This window comes from Pocillopora verrucosa, chromosome 8 (genome assembly GCF_036669915.1).
Source record: "Pocillopora verrucosa isolate sample1 chromosome 8, ASM3666991v2, whole genome shotgun sequence".
In the NCBI taxonomy this organism is placed as follows: domain Eukaryota; kingdom Metazoa; phylum Cnidaria; class Anthozoa; order Scleractinia; family Pocilloporidae; genus Pocillopora; species Pocillopora verrucosa.
The window spans coordinates 4,137,666-4,152,785 of NC_089319.1; the positions used below are offsets into that span (position 1 = coordinate 4,137,666).

At 38.4% G+C, this 15,120-nt stretch overlaps 1 protein-coding gene across 1 annotated transcript in view; it reads left to right on the forward strand.

Annotated features, from left to right (window-relative positions):
* Positions 1-12,987, forward strand: part of LOC131792916 (uncharacterized) — a 153,706-nt gene extending 140,719 nt beyond the window's left edge. The window contains exons 16-21 of the mRNA XM_066170798.1: positions 5,607-5,630; positions 6,263-8,463; positions 9,874-9,940; positions 10,157-10,411; positions 10,674-10,751; positions 11,154-12,987. Coding sequence (XP_066026895.1) covers positions 5,607-5,630; positions 6,263-8,463; positions 9,874-9,940; positions 10,157-10,411; positions 10,674-10,751; positions 11,154-11,347 — 2,819 coding nt within the window. The 3' untranslated portion in view covers positions 11,348-12,987. The remainder of the gene's footprint in view (positions 1-5,606; positions 5,631-6,262; positions 8,464-9,873; positions 9,941-10,156; positions 10,412-10,673; positions 10,752-11,153) is intronic.
* Positions 12,988-15,120: the final 2,133 nt, after the last annotated feature.

Sequence of the window (15,120 nt, forward strand, 5' to 3'; positions counted from 1 at the left end):
TATTCTAGTTTTTAAATATATAAAAATCTCTGCGGGCCTGCCTCTACTTTCCATAGGGGCAATTCGCGAACGAAGCTCAAAAATCAGATATTGCATAATTTGGTGATGTTTACATCTAATGTTCTCAACAACAAACGTTTCAGACAAATGAAACGTGCTAGGCTTTGAAAGAATGTTATCTTATGAGCAATATCCCGAAGAGAAATCTCGCCTCTGGTCGTCATCTTTTAAAAAAAAAATTGATCAACCCTAATACCTCAAATCGTGTGCATATCATCCAGATTCCGAGTGCTACACCTTCTTTCATGGAAATTTGAGCGATCCGAAGTCCTCTGAAGATACACTGTTATACTTGCATGTCATTTAAAACATGTTGAATTCGGCTGATGTACACGAAACTATCCTCACACCGGTCATTTGTCATAAACATGTACGTTGTCACGATGGCGTGACGCTGTGTTTCTTCGTGAAGTTTCCATAGGTTGCTCCAAAGAAGACGAGAAATGTTACATTTTTCGATATATTAGCAGATTTCCGCGCATTCTGAAGTAAAAAACAACCACAAAAAAAAGAGGAAAACCTTGATTGAACGCTTGTAAACGCTGAGAATCTGTGAGCAGAAATGGGAACTTGTCAGCGGCAGTACTAGATGTAAAACCCAGTCGCCGCAATAGCAATTTGTACGACTCGCGCGAAATCATCACAAAGTGGAGATTTTGAACAACTCAGTATCCCTGCAGTACAGCAAATGGAACAGGGATTTCATCACAATCAATTTCCAAACATTTAACTTTTTCTCAGGGAGTCTTTCATGTGCTCGAACGTTATATTGGCTTTGAGCCTTGAGATTTATTTCCCTTGACAATAAAATGCTATAGAAAGTACTTACAAAATTACAAACAAATTACTTTTGGTGTCGCTTGGACCGAGAAATACAGATTTGAAATAGTTAATGCTGTCACTGAGGAACCAAAGGGCACAAGCTTCTCTGTTATTAGCTTGATAATCTCCACAGACTAATTATTTCTTCCTGGTGAGCCGGCCACCTCAGGGGAAAATTAAAGAGATCTTTGACTTCCTCTCGTGTAAATCACTGGAAGATTTCGTTATATTCATTTTTCTTTAACTCTTTACGGTGGCCAATCTACCTTTTCAACTCAATTGTGAACATTAAATTGTCTGTTAGACAGTCAGTCACGTTGGAAGGCTGATTGTCGGGCGGTAGGCCGTCAGACAGACAGACAGACAGGCAGACAGGCAGACAGGCAGACAGACGAACAGGCAGGCGGGCAAGCAGACAGACACTTACTTGTCATCTTTAAAAAAAATTGATCAACCTTCATAGAGGACTACCTGACGTAACTACAAACATTTACCTCAAATCGTGTGCATATCATCCAGATTCCGAGTGCTGCACCTTCTTTCATGGGAATTTGAGCGATCCGAAGCCCTCTAAGATACACTGTTATACTTGTATGTCATTTAAAACATGTTGAAGTCGGCTGATCTACACGAAACTATCCTCACACCGGTCATTTGTCATAAACATGTACGTTATCACGATAGCGTGACGCTGTATTTCTCCATGAAGTTTCCATCGGTCACCCCAAAGAAGACGAGAAATGGACATTTTTCGATAAATCAGCAGGTTTCCGCTTTCAGAAGTAAAAACAACCAAAACAAAAACAAAAAAAAAATAAGAGGAAAACCTCGATTGAACGCTCGTAAACACTGAGAATCTAAGAGTATAAATCGTAACTTGTCAACGGAAAATTAAATTTATCAAAGTGAAGACGAATTTGTAATATTGTATTTAGCCTGAGATAGAGAAATAAACATTTCATTCTTTTTTGCGACGTTTTTGTATGAATATAAGGCCCCAGGCCTCGAAAAAGCAGCCGTTGTTACCATGGCAACAAGAGTGCTACAACCTTTTAAAGGGGCATTTTTGTGCACCCCCCCTGAGTGCCTAACTGTAAATTTGAAGGGGGCTTGAAAATTTTCATTTCCCAAGATGTTTGATTCTTACAGAGACTTGTTCTTAACATTCCGGCGCGACTTTTTCTGGTTCTGTTCTGTTATCTAACAGTACCTACAAATGTTTACCTTAGGATGGAATGTCATCTTGTCCAAATTGTATGGGGAATAGGCTTTGGTGGAATGATAACAATCAAATTGTTTTGTGTCAACACGCAGGGCCATAAGTAAAGCAGTTTTGTGACGGTTCAAAATGAAACTAAGCCAAAGCGATTATTCTAGTCAGTAGGAACAGGTTTAAACAAGAAAATGAGCCAATCATGCAGATGTTGACGAGTGGGTTGGCCACGTCTGAATTTACTTCTTCTCAGTACATTGGCGATACAGAGAACCAGTCTAACTTAAGTTCTCGCAAATATTTTATCCTCAATTGTAAACTGATTTATATTCTAACAACTGAGTGCAAGACAAGCACATTAAGCATAATTTGATGGAGGAAACTTATCCAATTTAGAAACTTATCCAATTTAGCTTGGAAAGTTGCAAATTTATTCATAGTTCTTACCAAACAGTGTTAGCTAGAACAAGTACACTGCGATCGGCCGGCGGTGATGATGACCTGATGCGTTGATTCTTGTGTTGAGTCTTTCGATGGAAAAAGTTAAATGTCTTGCCATGAAAGAGTCGTGCCAGAAAAAGTCGCGCCGGAAAATTAAAATCGTGCCAGAAAATTCATGTCATGCTGGAATGTTAAAGTCGTGCCGGTGTCACCGCAGATTTGGACGCCCCGCGGATTTGGACCCCTCCCCAGTCCAAATTCGTCAGCGGATATGGATCCCACTTCGCAAATTTGGACCCCCCCTACCGAACTTTCCTTTTAAGCATCCTTTGTATCATATTTGGTAACTATTTCTATTTGCAAGCTTTTGGTCGATGTTCTTTTCAATCACAACACAACATTCCTCAATAAAGGTAAAAAAAAGCCAGCCATTTAGCTCCAATTCCACCGTATTTATTATAGCGAGTCGTACAGTATACGTAAAAATTAGATGTGAACAAACTACTGCATTCGAGCTATTGAAATTGTCACAATAAATCTTTGCTTCTTCTGATGCGAATCAACATTGATACGAAACATCATAACAATAGTGGAAACTATTGCGTCCAGCCACAAAATAACTCAGTCTGATTTTCTAAAATAATAACATTAAACAGTTTCTGAACAAGAACGAAGAAACTACTCCTACTACAAGTCGTTCGTAAAACCTATAATAAGTAAAAATGTTTCTATTCTGAACTATTGGAACGCTCAGCATATTTTCAGATGCAAATCAGCATTAATGTCTACATCTTAACAAAAGTGGAGACTATTACATCGAACTCAATCTAATTTTCTAATTTTAACGATTATTAACTGTTGAGGGATCCAAAATAACACCTTAACAATTACGAAGACGTCAAGAGTCTGGCGACCTACAGACAATGCAGAGCCACTCGCCCTCCGAGGCGGTCTTAAATCCCTCGCAGCTCATGTGTAACCATTCCTCGCACGACTCGCATTGTACCATGTCGTCCCAACACTCGGGCATTGAACAATGTTTGTCTCTTATTGAATCTAGCGGTTTTTGACTATCGCGGAAAAGGTTCAAAAGCGACCCTTCTCCAGACGTTAAACCAAATTCTTGCCCATTTTCCCTTGGTCAAAAGAAACATCCGACGGGATGTCAGTTCGTATGCATTAACGATACGCATGTTTGAACATAAAACATACTTTAGTACGCACTGGAACGTAAAGTAAAGTATCATTCATTTTTACTAGAACGTTAAGGATGATGCTTTCACTCAGTTTTGTTGGGGGGTCCAAATCCGCGGAGGGGGGGTCCATATCCCTCAGCGGATTTGAGCCGGGGGGTCCATATCCGCTAGCGGATTTGGACCGGGGGAAACAAATCTTGTGGGGTCCAAATCGGCTGGGACACCGGAATGTTGAAGTCGTGTTAAAGTTATGAACTCCATATTTTTTGCCTAATTTTCTATTGTGTTAAACTGATTTAAGTATCTTAGCATAAATGTTCAATTGGCCTTGAGCTATTGTATTTGTTTTTTTTATATTCCATGCTTTCGCAGATCTTTGGCACCATTCAGGAAAGTAAATAATTTTCTATTTTCTTTCCATTTCCTAACGATACCGTAGATCGGTGAAAGCTTGGAATAAGGGAGAAATGCAGTTGCGCAAGGTATCAATTGAATCGTCCACTTGCCTGGTTTCTAATATATGAACTGTTAATGTATATTTAAATCACTGATTCGCTGTGTGTCTATGTGAGCTAGGTTTGGTCCCGGATTTCCGTTTACCTTGAACATTTTCAGCTTTGTTGTTGCAGCGAAGATAAAGCTGTTGCTTTATCAGACATTTCTGCGATAAATAACCCTTGTATTTGTTTTAGTTATCTTTTGTTTATGTATCGAATGGCATTCGCTCGCTCGCTCGCTCGATTGGTCGATTCCTGTAAACTTTTTTTAGATTTTAGGCTTTTGAGTGCATTTGATAGTTTTTGGCGAGCAATAAACAGACGAAATGGCGACCTTTGTTGTTAAGAATAGTGGTGGGGTGAAAAAGAAGCCAATAATAATCTTAAAAGAGTTTTTTTTTCGTTTTAGTTTCAACTAGCGGCGCTAGCGACTGGCAGGCATGCAAGGATTCACACTGAAATAACAGAACAACCTTCGTTTTTCATAAAATTGTAATTTACAATCCTTGAACTTGAAAACAATCCGAAGATTCATTGAAAATATCACTTACTGCGAAGCGCTCGGAGTTTACAGATGTTCAAAAGCTTTTTCTGTTATAGCGTGAGATTGAGGACAAAATTGATCATTACGTTTCATCGCGTGTGTTTTTCCTGTGTGAAGCAACAGAAGATGCCGGCGACTGACGAAATAACAAGTTAACACGAAAATCAAATAACACCTAAACAAACAATTTTAGCTACCGATTTTCAGTGACTTTTTAAAGAACAATTTTCTTTTAAGTTTCAAGACAATTTGAAGATGCAACATACATACAACGTACTAAAATGCGAAAGTTACACACCACAAAACTGATAAATAGGCCTGAAATGAAATTCTATCTTGTTATTGATTATACGTTGCCTATCACGTGACTTAAATCTACCCAGGCGGAGATCCAAAATGACGGTGGCTTGGGCTTAGTTATATCACTCAAACCTCGTTCCCGTTTGTCTCATTTGATAAAGAGGGAATCGTTAATGTTTTCATTAAGACGGTATTGCCTTGATTTTCTAATATTTACAACGAAAGACAGTAAATTTCACTTTTCACCCACATTTACTTCCAACCTTTTCTTTTGAAACAAAAATGATAGGCGTTTAAAACACATGACATCATCCACCTTGTCAAATGTAATAGCATGATCATTTCAATTGTAATGCCTTCTTATCCCAACGTTACTTTGTTTCTTTGCTACTTTAGCGAACACTGAACTACTGCTCGTACTCTAGATATGGCAATCAACCACAAAATTCCCTAAACCAGATAACATTAAACATAATCTAAAAAATCATGTGTCAATTCACGAGTTTGCTCACTGAGCTCTTTGATCATTTTAGAGGAGATGCGGAGGAGGAAGGAAGGTAAGTTATATGTTACCTATGATGATTAACCTTAGTAAGTTTTATTTTGACAGTGTTTCAATATTCACTCTATGTAGTACACATTGGATGTATATGCATGTTTGATAATAGCAAATGCACTCGATGATACATTAAAGTTCATTTTCTTTAGTTTATCATGGAACATTCTATGGACTTAAACTAATTTAAGCATCGTATTATAAATTTATAACAATGGCCACAGCAAAAAACAAAAACAAAAACAATGGTATAACGCAGCTCAATGCTTAGAGATGAACCTGAATCGTTCTCCGGTTGCGGAGTGTGTATCTCTGTAATACCTTCCACAGACAGAACTTAACCAATTAGGCTTTAACGATTAGGCTTTAACGGCTGTGTGATCCAACCAGGTATTTACGGTCAAACGTTACCCGATAAAAGTCACTGGAAATAATACCGAGACTGGTTAAATCGAATTGTCGGGTCGTTTCTTAACTTATGTTGAATCTGACTGAAAGATGAACTCATTTTTAATTATATACTGGAAGCGCCCGTAGTCAGTATAAAGCGAATTCTGTTCTCTGATTGGTTATCTGAGCGGGATTGCCTGCTCTGATCCCATCGCTGCTAACATGTCGTCCAATTCACGCTAGTCCCTTTAGAAATTCATGCTAGAGGTCCTGTGGCGGTTAAGGCCTATAACGACGCCCTCAGAGACGGAGAGGCACCTGTAAACAGAATACCAGTAATCTTGGTCGGACAAGAGCGAACAGGAAAAACTAGTCTAAAGAGATCTTTAAAAGGAGAGCTTTTCGACAAATTTGAAGAAAGTACGGATGGAATTCAGGTAGATACTGGATATTTCAAAGTCTCTAAAGAAATTTGGAAGACCGGGAAAAAAACTGAAGATGCGAGTCCTGAATCAAGTGTCTCGTTTGAAAACCTCGCAGCAGCTAAGTTGATTCTTGAACGGTTAAGGCGAGAAAATTTGAGTTCACAGGATGTTCCACAACAAAGTAAAAACGCCACTCATCTGGATACCGCAAAAACCAGCAGAGATACGGCATCATCTACTTCGAGTCAGCCAAATGGAAACGATAACAGTCCCTTACACATGGCAGAAATACCTGAAGAAGTACTTCATGAGCTAACCAAACTGCTGCAGATGGGGAGAGATGTTTCCGACATTAATGATATCTATTCAATCTTGTGGGACTTTGCTGGGCAATCAGTCTACTACGACACCCATCCAATTTTCCTGATTGAGAATGCTATCTATCTTTTGGTAGCCAATCTGAGCCATAATCCTGAAGAGAAGGCAACTCCACCTGTGAAGAAAGGATTGTACAAGAATATCGTAGACTCTCACAGCAACAAAACAAACCTTGACTTCCTTGACTTTTGGATGTCATCAATTTTTTCACTGGCGAGCCCAGAATCCAGCTGCTCAGATTCAGCCACAAATGGTCAAGAGAATTTACCCGGAAGACTTCCCCCAGTGTTTTTGGTTTGCACCCATGCCGACAAGCCCTTCAACAGGACTAACGCTAGAGATCAAGCGCTTGAAATATATAGGTTTTTACGAAGCAAAGCATACAGGCAGCACCTTTTCAAGGACGTTTTCGCCGTGGATAATACCAAATCAGGAGGTGACCACGAGTGCCTAGAGGTCGTGCGCCTGAGAGAGAAAGTACTTGCTGTAGCAAAGGAGTTCCCACTGATGAAAAAAACAATACCATTGAGGTGGTTGAAATATGAAAACTTGCTTCACATCCGTATGGAGCATGACAAGTGGATACCGCTGAATGAAGCCAGGCGCATTGCATTTGACGAGTGCATTATTCATAACGAGGAAGAATTCTCGACCTTGTTGAATTTCCTGCATGATCAGAGAATTGTTGTTCATTTCAGTTACTCCCCAGAGCTGGAGAGGATGGTGATCTTAGATCCCCAATGGCTTGTCGACGTTTTCAAGAAGATTATCACTGCAAAGCAGTATGAACACTCTGAAAACCAAGTAGAGTCCATGTGGTTAAAGCTTGAAAACACAGGGGTCTTAGATGAAAGGCTTATCGACCATGCATGGAGAGACTTGTTTGACAACCAAGAATCCCGCGACAGCCTCATTGCAATCTTGGAAAGATTGAGTCTTCTTTGTTCTTTGCCGTCCGCTGATTCTAACAAGCAATATCTTGTGCCATCCATGTTGATGTCACCTCCAACGAAGGATGTCCTGAGGCTTCTCGCCTCCGCAAAAATTCCATCACTTTTTATCACATTCGCGTCAGGTCGAGTGCCCCGTGGTCTCTTCTCCCGACTTATCCTTCTTTTCCACCAATGGTGCAAAGAAGAATGGAAGAGCGAAGTGAGCCCACAGTTTTTTCATAATTTTGCCATGTTTTGTATTCTTCCAGGCCAAGGTGTGTCCTTGATTTTTCGGTGCCATTCCTCGTCGATCGAAATCGTCGTTTACAGTGGAGACATCGACAACGAGACAGGAGCAAAGTCTTCTTATGAAAACTATGACCAAACTCTAGGCCGTGCTATTCACTGGAAATTGAGATTTGTACTGGAATGCATGCGCAAAGAGTTCCACTGGCTTAAGAACGTGAATTACGATATGTGTGTCTGCTGCCCAGTATGTTCTCAAGCAGGCTCTATCAAATGTCGCGCTCATGACGTGTATGGATGTGAGTGTCTACACTTCTTGTCAGAATCTGATTTGACACAGCGACAATATTGTGACAGACCAGGACGCAGCCTTCTTGTGGATCGCAGGATTTGGGTCAACCAGTTTAAATTTTGGTTCTCATTCGAAGACGTAGAGAAAAGTGCTGGAATTTCAACGAATCGGGTAAGTTAAGTTAATAATCTAGAGGCGTTTTCATATAAGGTCAGTGTTTACATAATCAGAATGAACTTGACAAGTACATGTATAGTATAAAACAGTATAGTGGATAGCGTTGAAGGCGGACTCTGAATAGCTAATCAAACTCCGCATATCCTTTGTCATTTACCTTCGAGCAACTCGCACGGGATTTTCGCCCGAAATTTGGGTAATCGTTGCAGGAATAAATGATTTAAAATCATAATTTTGTGCTATGTTATCTCAGAATTTAAGTATATACTAAAACGTTCACTCACCTCCATTTCGTTGAATAGTTGATTAATAATGATAATGATAATAATCGAAATATTTGACCAGGTTAACCCTTTAATACAAAAGTACTGTTATCAACGGGATCCTGCTTATTGAGATTTAAAAACTAAGAATTAAGAAATATTAAAATATGCATAAGATAGTACCTATAATACAAAAGACACCTCGTTAAAAACTGCTGAAACTACAATAGAAATAACAAGTAATAATTGTCCAAGGCTTTCTACATACGGTTCCATTAAGGCAGTCAAATACAGAGCAGCATGATCTCTCCTGTTAAAGTTGTCAATTGTTAAAAATCGAAGATCATAGTTCTGTGGACTGCATTTAGGGGAAATGGCTTCGTGGCTTCTGGCCTCAGTGGAGCGGATCATGCGTTTGCGGGACTCTGACCATCCAAGACTATTATACCCGCAATACGTAAATATTAGCTTAATCATCGATTTGTAAATTCTTTGGGCGCTGAAGGTATCAATGCTGGAGCGGATACGCCGTAAGAGGTTCATTCTTGCTGCTGCCTTCTTGTACATTTTATGAAAATGCGTGTCAAGATTAAGGGTGGGGTCCAAATGAACACCGAAGTACTTCTAAGATGTAGTGGTATTGATGTGAGAACCATTGACCGAGATCTTGACTTGACGACCAAGTATAAAAGTATATAAGTATATATTAGATATTGGTTCTGCATACTGACTTTCAATACATCGTGGTGAATTTTAAATGAATATGAAATAAGTAAACATTAATAGCAGGCAAGAAGTCACTAACCCAAAGTTGATTAAAGTATTGGATCTGTGTCTCCACTTGAAGATGTTCGGATTGATTCATGAAATCTGCGCCACACGAGCGATTATAATTTTCATCATATCTGTCCTTCAAATCAAGGAAAAACTTCTCTCCTAGCAATAATATAGTTGTGGCGTACTCTTTACTAAATTGAAATAACAAATTCAATTTAAGGAGTTAACATTGTAGCCTGCAACGTGTAGCTTTTCGTTTAGTAAGCCAGCCAGTCTCATCCCCTTGCTAGGTGCAAGTGCGAATACATTTTGTTTTTTTAAGGCCAATCTGAAGTTGATTTAATCTGATTTGTTTATTTAACAGCCCCATGCTTTTAATGCCTCGGGTCCTGAAAGTTCTCTCGATGAAGAAGTCATATTTCCCTTGGAAGGTGAGAGGCCCTTTCTTTTCATTACTTTAGGATTCTATCAAGATCCATTTCCATAAATTGTGATATGAGAGCATTTCGAACGATGTTCTCTCTCCCGGAACTGGCATAATTATCAGTTCATGATGTTGAGCGTCAACAAATAACTTTCCTTCATCGTAAGTTTGTCATCTCAATGAAGCTCTTTGTTTTTTCAATTATTTCTATATCATTTCCAAGGAACGACGCGGAAAGAACTTGCGCTGCCAGAGAATGTCAAAAGTTCCATTCAGTCCATTTCATTCCGTTCAACAAGTGATGTTGAGGATATTGTGATTCAGTTTATGGAAGCTCTGCAGTTGAAACCAGCATCTTTAATCAGTCCAGAGCCTGAGACGAAAAGTATGATTCGTGGCCTTGCCTTCAGAGCTAAATCTGAGAAACGGGATGATTTGGTGAGACACTTACGAGAGATTACACCTGCTGGTACTACTGGTGAGTTTAAGGAAGATGAGATTTTTTTATTCGCACGAGGAAGGAGGGAATAGGTTTCTAAGATATAATGAAGTACTCACACAAGCGTTCTCTCAATGCAACATTAAAATAATGTCGACGCGTTCTTGATTTTATTGTGTAGCAGTATTTGTTGTTGATGCCCTTTTGATCTGCTTTATTGTATTTTTTAATTTTGGTTTTAAGTTTTATAAAATAAATTCTGCTATATTTATCTCCCTTTTCTGTTCTTTTGTCTTTACAGGGCCGTTGTTGAATGAGGATATGTCAGTTGGTTGTATGCCACATAAACAATACAAGGATTTGACGTTCAGCCTTTCGGGTAAGGAATTAAGTCGGCGTCTGCGCACCCATTTATTCATAAACTATTTGTATACTAATCTTTGATTGAACTCATAGGTTGTCGTCTCTCAACTCTGAAAAGGACTCTCGAAAAAAGTCGGGCCTTAATAAGATTTGATTTTGCAGACGCGTTTTCAGATCATATTCCGGCCAGATTAGTTCATAGCGAACTAAATTTCGTCAGCTTCCGTCAAAACCCTTTCCAGAAGGATGAGATAACGATAACTTAGACGAATTTGGAGGATATCGGGTTCCAAGAAAAGTTCAGCAATTTATGCCATTTGAACATGTAGTGTACAATAGAGTTTGGTTTGAGGTCAAAATCTGTTTTTTTATTTGAAACACAATTTATAAAAGACCATAATATGTTTTTTATACGTAGTTCAAGGGAGGTGGAAACCGCTGGCAGAAAGGCTGGGTTTCTCCCAAATCGAGATGTTATTTTTAGATGAGAGAGTTATGAATCCTTCTGACGTTGTTCTTGGCGTTGTGGCAAAGCATCGCCACTTAAGTGTTGGAGAAATCTATGACATCTTGGTCGACTGCGAGCTACCAGATATTGCAGATCTAATGTAAATGAATTAGAATATTATGAACACCGGACAGAGGTGAGCGACACAGCAAGAAGCAGACGCGAAAAACAAGTCAGCAGCCGACGACTTATTAGCAAAACATATATGGAATATTGTATTTCCTGAATTTGTCATCGAAGTATGAGAGCCCTAATCTGTGTTAAGCAGCATTTTAGCAGTTTTAGAGTCACTTACAATCGCACTTGTATAGGGTAAAAAGAAAAAATGATAGATCGAATTTGAAATTAAGCCTTCGTTCATCTAGTGGTCAGATAACAAGCGTTCTTTCACAAGTTTTCCATTTGGATGCTATACTAGTTCTTTTTTTCTAATATTTGAACAGTTCCTTTTATTGATTTCTATATAAAAGGTTTGTTAGATGACAAAAAGTAGTATCACGATTTAACCAAGCCTAAAAGCAGAGCTCCAGTTTTTTTTTTTGTTAGTTTGTTGGTTTTTTTTGCCTTCATTTAATATTTACGTAGAGGGTTTGGTTGGGGTAGTTTGTGGGGAAAAAAATTGATAATCCAGGGTATTTTGTAGCAGTTAGAGGGTGGGAATTGTTTCTTTCCTCAATATGTAAGGGATTTTGTACAATGATTCATCGTAAAATGAACTTATAGGCGGTATAATGACGACTGGATCAAAACATAAATAAAAACCCCGAGAGGAGGGCACTTGCATTTTTCAACAAGTTCTAAAGCCCAAGTCTTAGTAATTATCATTCAAATACAAAATCATTTTGCATTGTGGCAACAAAGAATATGTTTAAAATAACTGAGATCCCAAGAGCATCTTGATCTCATTGGTCAAGAACCTATTGTTTATTGTAAAACCATAAAAAAATTGAATCTTGTTCAGCTTGTTTTACAAAAGCAATAGTGTAGACCGCACTTCTATCGGTTCACCGGCGTTGGGATGTTGTTACGTCGGGAAAACAAGGACTGTTGGGAGAACACTCGAATAGGTTGTTATACTCACACGCCTCCGGATCGTAATGCACAAACTTATTTATCATTCTCCCAAATTCCGCCAGAGCTATGACGCCGATAAATCGATAGAAAGTGTGTGGTCTACTTTCATAAACATGAAGCCAGTATGGTTTGATTTAGAGCAATTATTGTATTTGAAACGGAAGAACTACGGCGAAGGACTAAACCAGGTTGATTTATCTCAACTAACAGTGGTTGCCTTGGTTAGGGTGCAGCAGTCTTCCAAACTTTGGAATCATGGCCTTTAATCCAGTTTCAAAAAAAGTATATTTTCTTTGTTTTATAGCTAGTTTAATGAAATTTTTAGATGCACCAGTAGTTCTAATTTCTCGAATGAAGTGACAAGGTATCCTTAAACATGTAACGTCTCTGTATTGGTATCCAGTTTTCATATTATCTTGACAGTTAGAAAACAATGATTTCGTAGTTAGTAACACATGTACACTCTGAAATTAGCTTCTCGGGTTGATGGAAGAATAAGACGGATTTTGTTTCAGAGAGAAAAAAACTTAGTTGAACATCAGATTAACCTTTCAGATTGCAGTTACCCATTTATACCCATAGGTAGAGAAGGACGTTTTGAGAGTGAACTGCACAATTGAAGAACAATGATTGTTGTAGTTAGTAATACACACTGAAATATATTAAATCATCGGTTGTGCACGAATCAGTTTTGAGTGTAGCTACTGTAGCAACATCTTATCTTCCCCTTGACCTATATGTAAGCCTTGCATGCCAATGTAAAGCCAAAATAAAATCATGTGTGTTTTAGCTTGACATGTGATTGAATGAGAAAATTAGTAAATCTTAGTTCGCTGGACGAAATTGAAAGATATAGTTGTACATTTTTCCTAATCCATTTTTTCAGATTTCCCTTTTATCCGCGGTTAACCATTCATACTCCTTAATAAAGAAAGACGTGATGAGAGAAACGTGTCTCCTATAAAAAACAGAACACAATGAACTGAACAGGGCAATTGAAGCTCTTCACCACCACCACCACCACCCCCCCCCTTTCCACATCTCCCCCCGGTGCCAAGGTCAGTTAAGGCCTTTCTTGACCTTTCATTCCAGCGTTTAGCCATTGCTGATCATAAACCAAATTCAAGATGATTGTTTTGTTTTTTTTTTATTACCTTTTTATGTAAATTGTTACAAGTGTTAACTTTATCTTTCCCTTTTTCCTAAACTAGATTTTTTTTAAATTGATGCAGATAGTTTTTCACGATAACTCAATGAATCTATTTATTCTCAATGTTTGAAAACCTTCCGGTCCACCAGCTGAGACTATCCAGTGAATTCAACGATTAAACGAACGATAAAAATAAAATTAAAAAACTGCCTAAGCATTGCATCCAGAACTTAATTGGTTTTTGTAATTTTATATCAATAACTACGAACTGCGATTCGACGGGGAGTTGGACAATCAAATTGAAGTGACCTAGATGAACAATACGACAAAGAGAAAAAATACCAGTGGCATGCGTTTATTATTCTTCACAACCCTGCCGATAAACTTCAACTCTTACTAAGGACAGCGCTGACTTAATTCAAAAGCTCTGGTATGAGTAATTCATGAAAACACAATTTTTTAAAATTGTGGCTCACATTCTGTCTTAAAAACTGTAACCCCGTGGGATTGTAAAAGGAATCCAGAACAGCCCTCGAAATCGAAGCCTGCGTGATACTCCTCGTGGAAATAAAATACCAAAATGCAATTCAGGCTTGTGACTTTACTAATGTCACAGTTATCACTGTTAAGACTTTAAGCCTTTTTTTTAAGAGCACGATAATCTTACTCGAATAACATGGGGCAGGTGGCTTCTCCATATATTTTGATTTCTGTTTTGAAAATGACTGATATCGCGACTAAACCGACTAGCATCATTTAAAGCAGGGAGAAGAGTACTCAATTCTCGTCATAATTTTGTTATTTATATTTTACTCCTAAATGAACTGTTGGGAATGTCTCCATAACTATTAAATTCTCTGTGCAATTTACTTGTAAGAAAAAGCAATGCTCAATCCTGACATAGCATCTTTTATATGTACATGACATATATGGGTCTTGAGAAGCAGCATGAAAATAAATATCAGTTAAAAGCCCTTTTCCTTATCCAAATTAACACGGACAAGCTTTTTGTTTTAATTCCGCCGTTCTGTTTCTATGTCAGAGAAAAAGGGGGATTTAATTTCGAGTTTCAATTGTTCAGCTGTTGGTATATATTGATGAGTATTCCCCTAAAAACAGAGTTAAAAGACCGTCTTATCGGCTGCAAGTTGCATCTATTTCAATGTAGATAAGGCTTGAAAAGTGCATTGAAAAAGAAAAAGGGACATTACTTTCTTTTTCGGAGATTTCTCCAACACTGTTGGCATTAGCCAAGTTATAAGCCAAAGCAACTACTACAAATAGAAGTAATGTCGTAGTTTTCATCTTCTCTCAAGAATTTGATTCCCGGCTCGATCGATACTCGAGAAGGATTTTCAATCTATTTCGACTCAACGTATGAACAGTGTAATGATGAATTATAGAATGCCTTAATGCAGACGCTTTTTAACAAAAAAAAAACGCAAGAGGCGTGGAACACACAGAAAGAACATCTGAAACTCGATCATGCCATCAGATGATTGGGATCTTCTTTTCAAAAAGACCGCAAAAACGACACCAGGGCGCATCGCTTGAAAGAATGTTTAGACATGGGTGGAGAAGTGAGGATGAGTAAAAATAACTCAAATATTAAAAAAAAAAAAAACACGGTCAAGAGGACAGTGTTTCGGACAA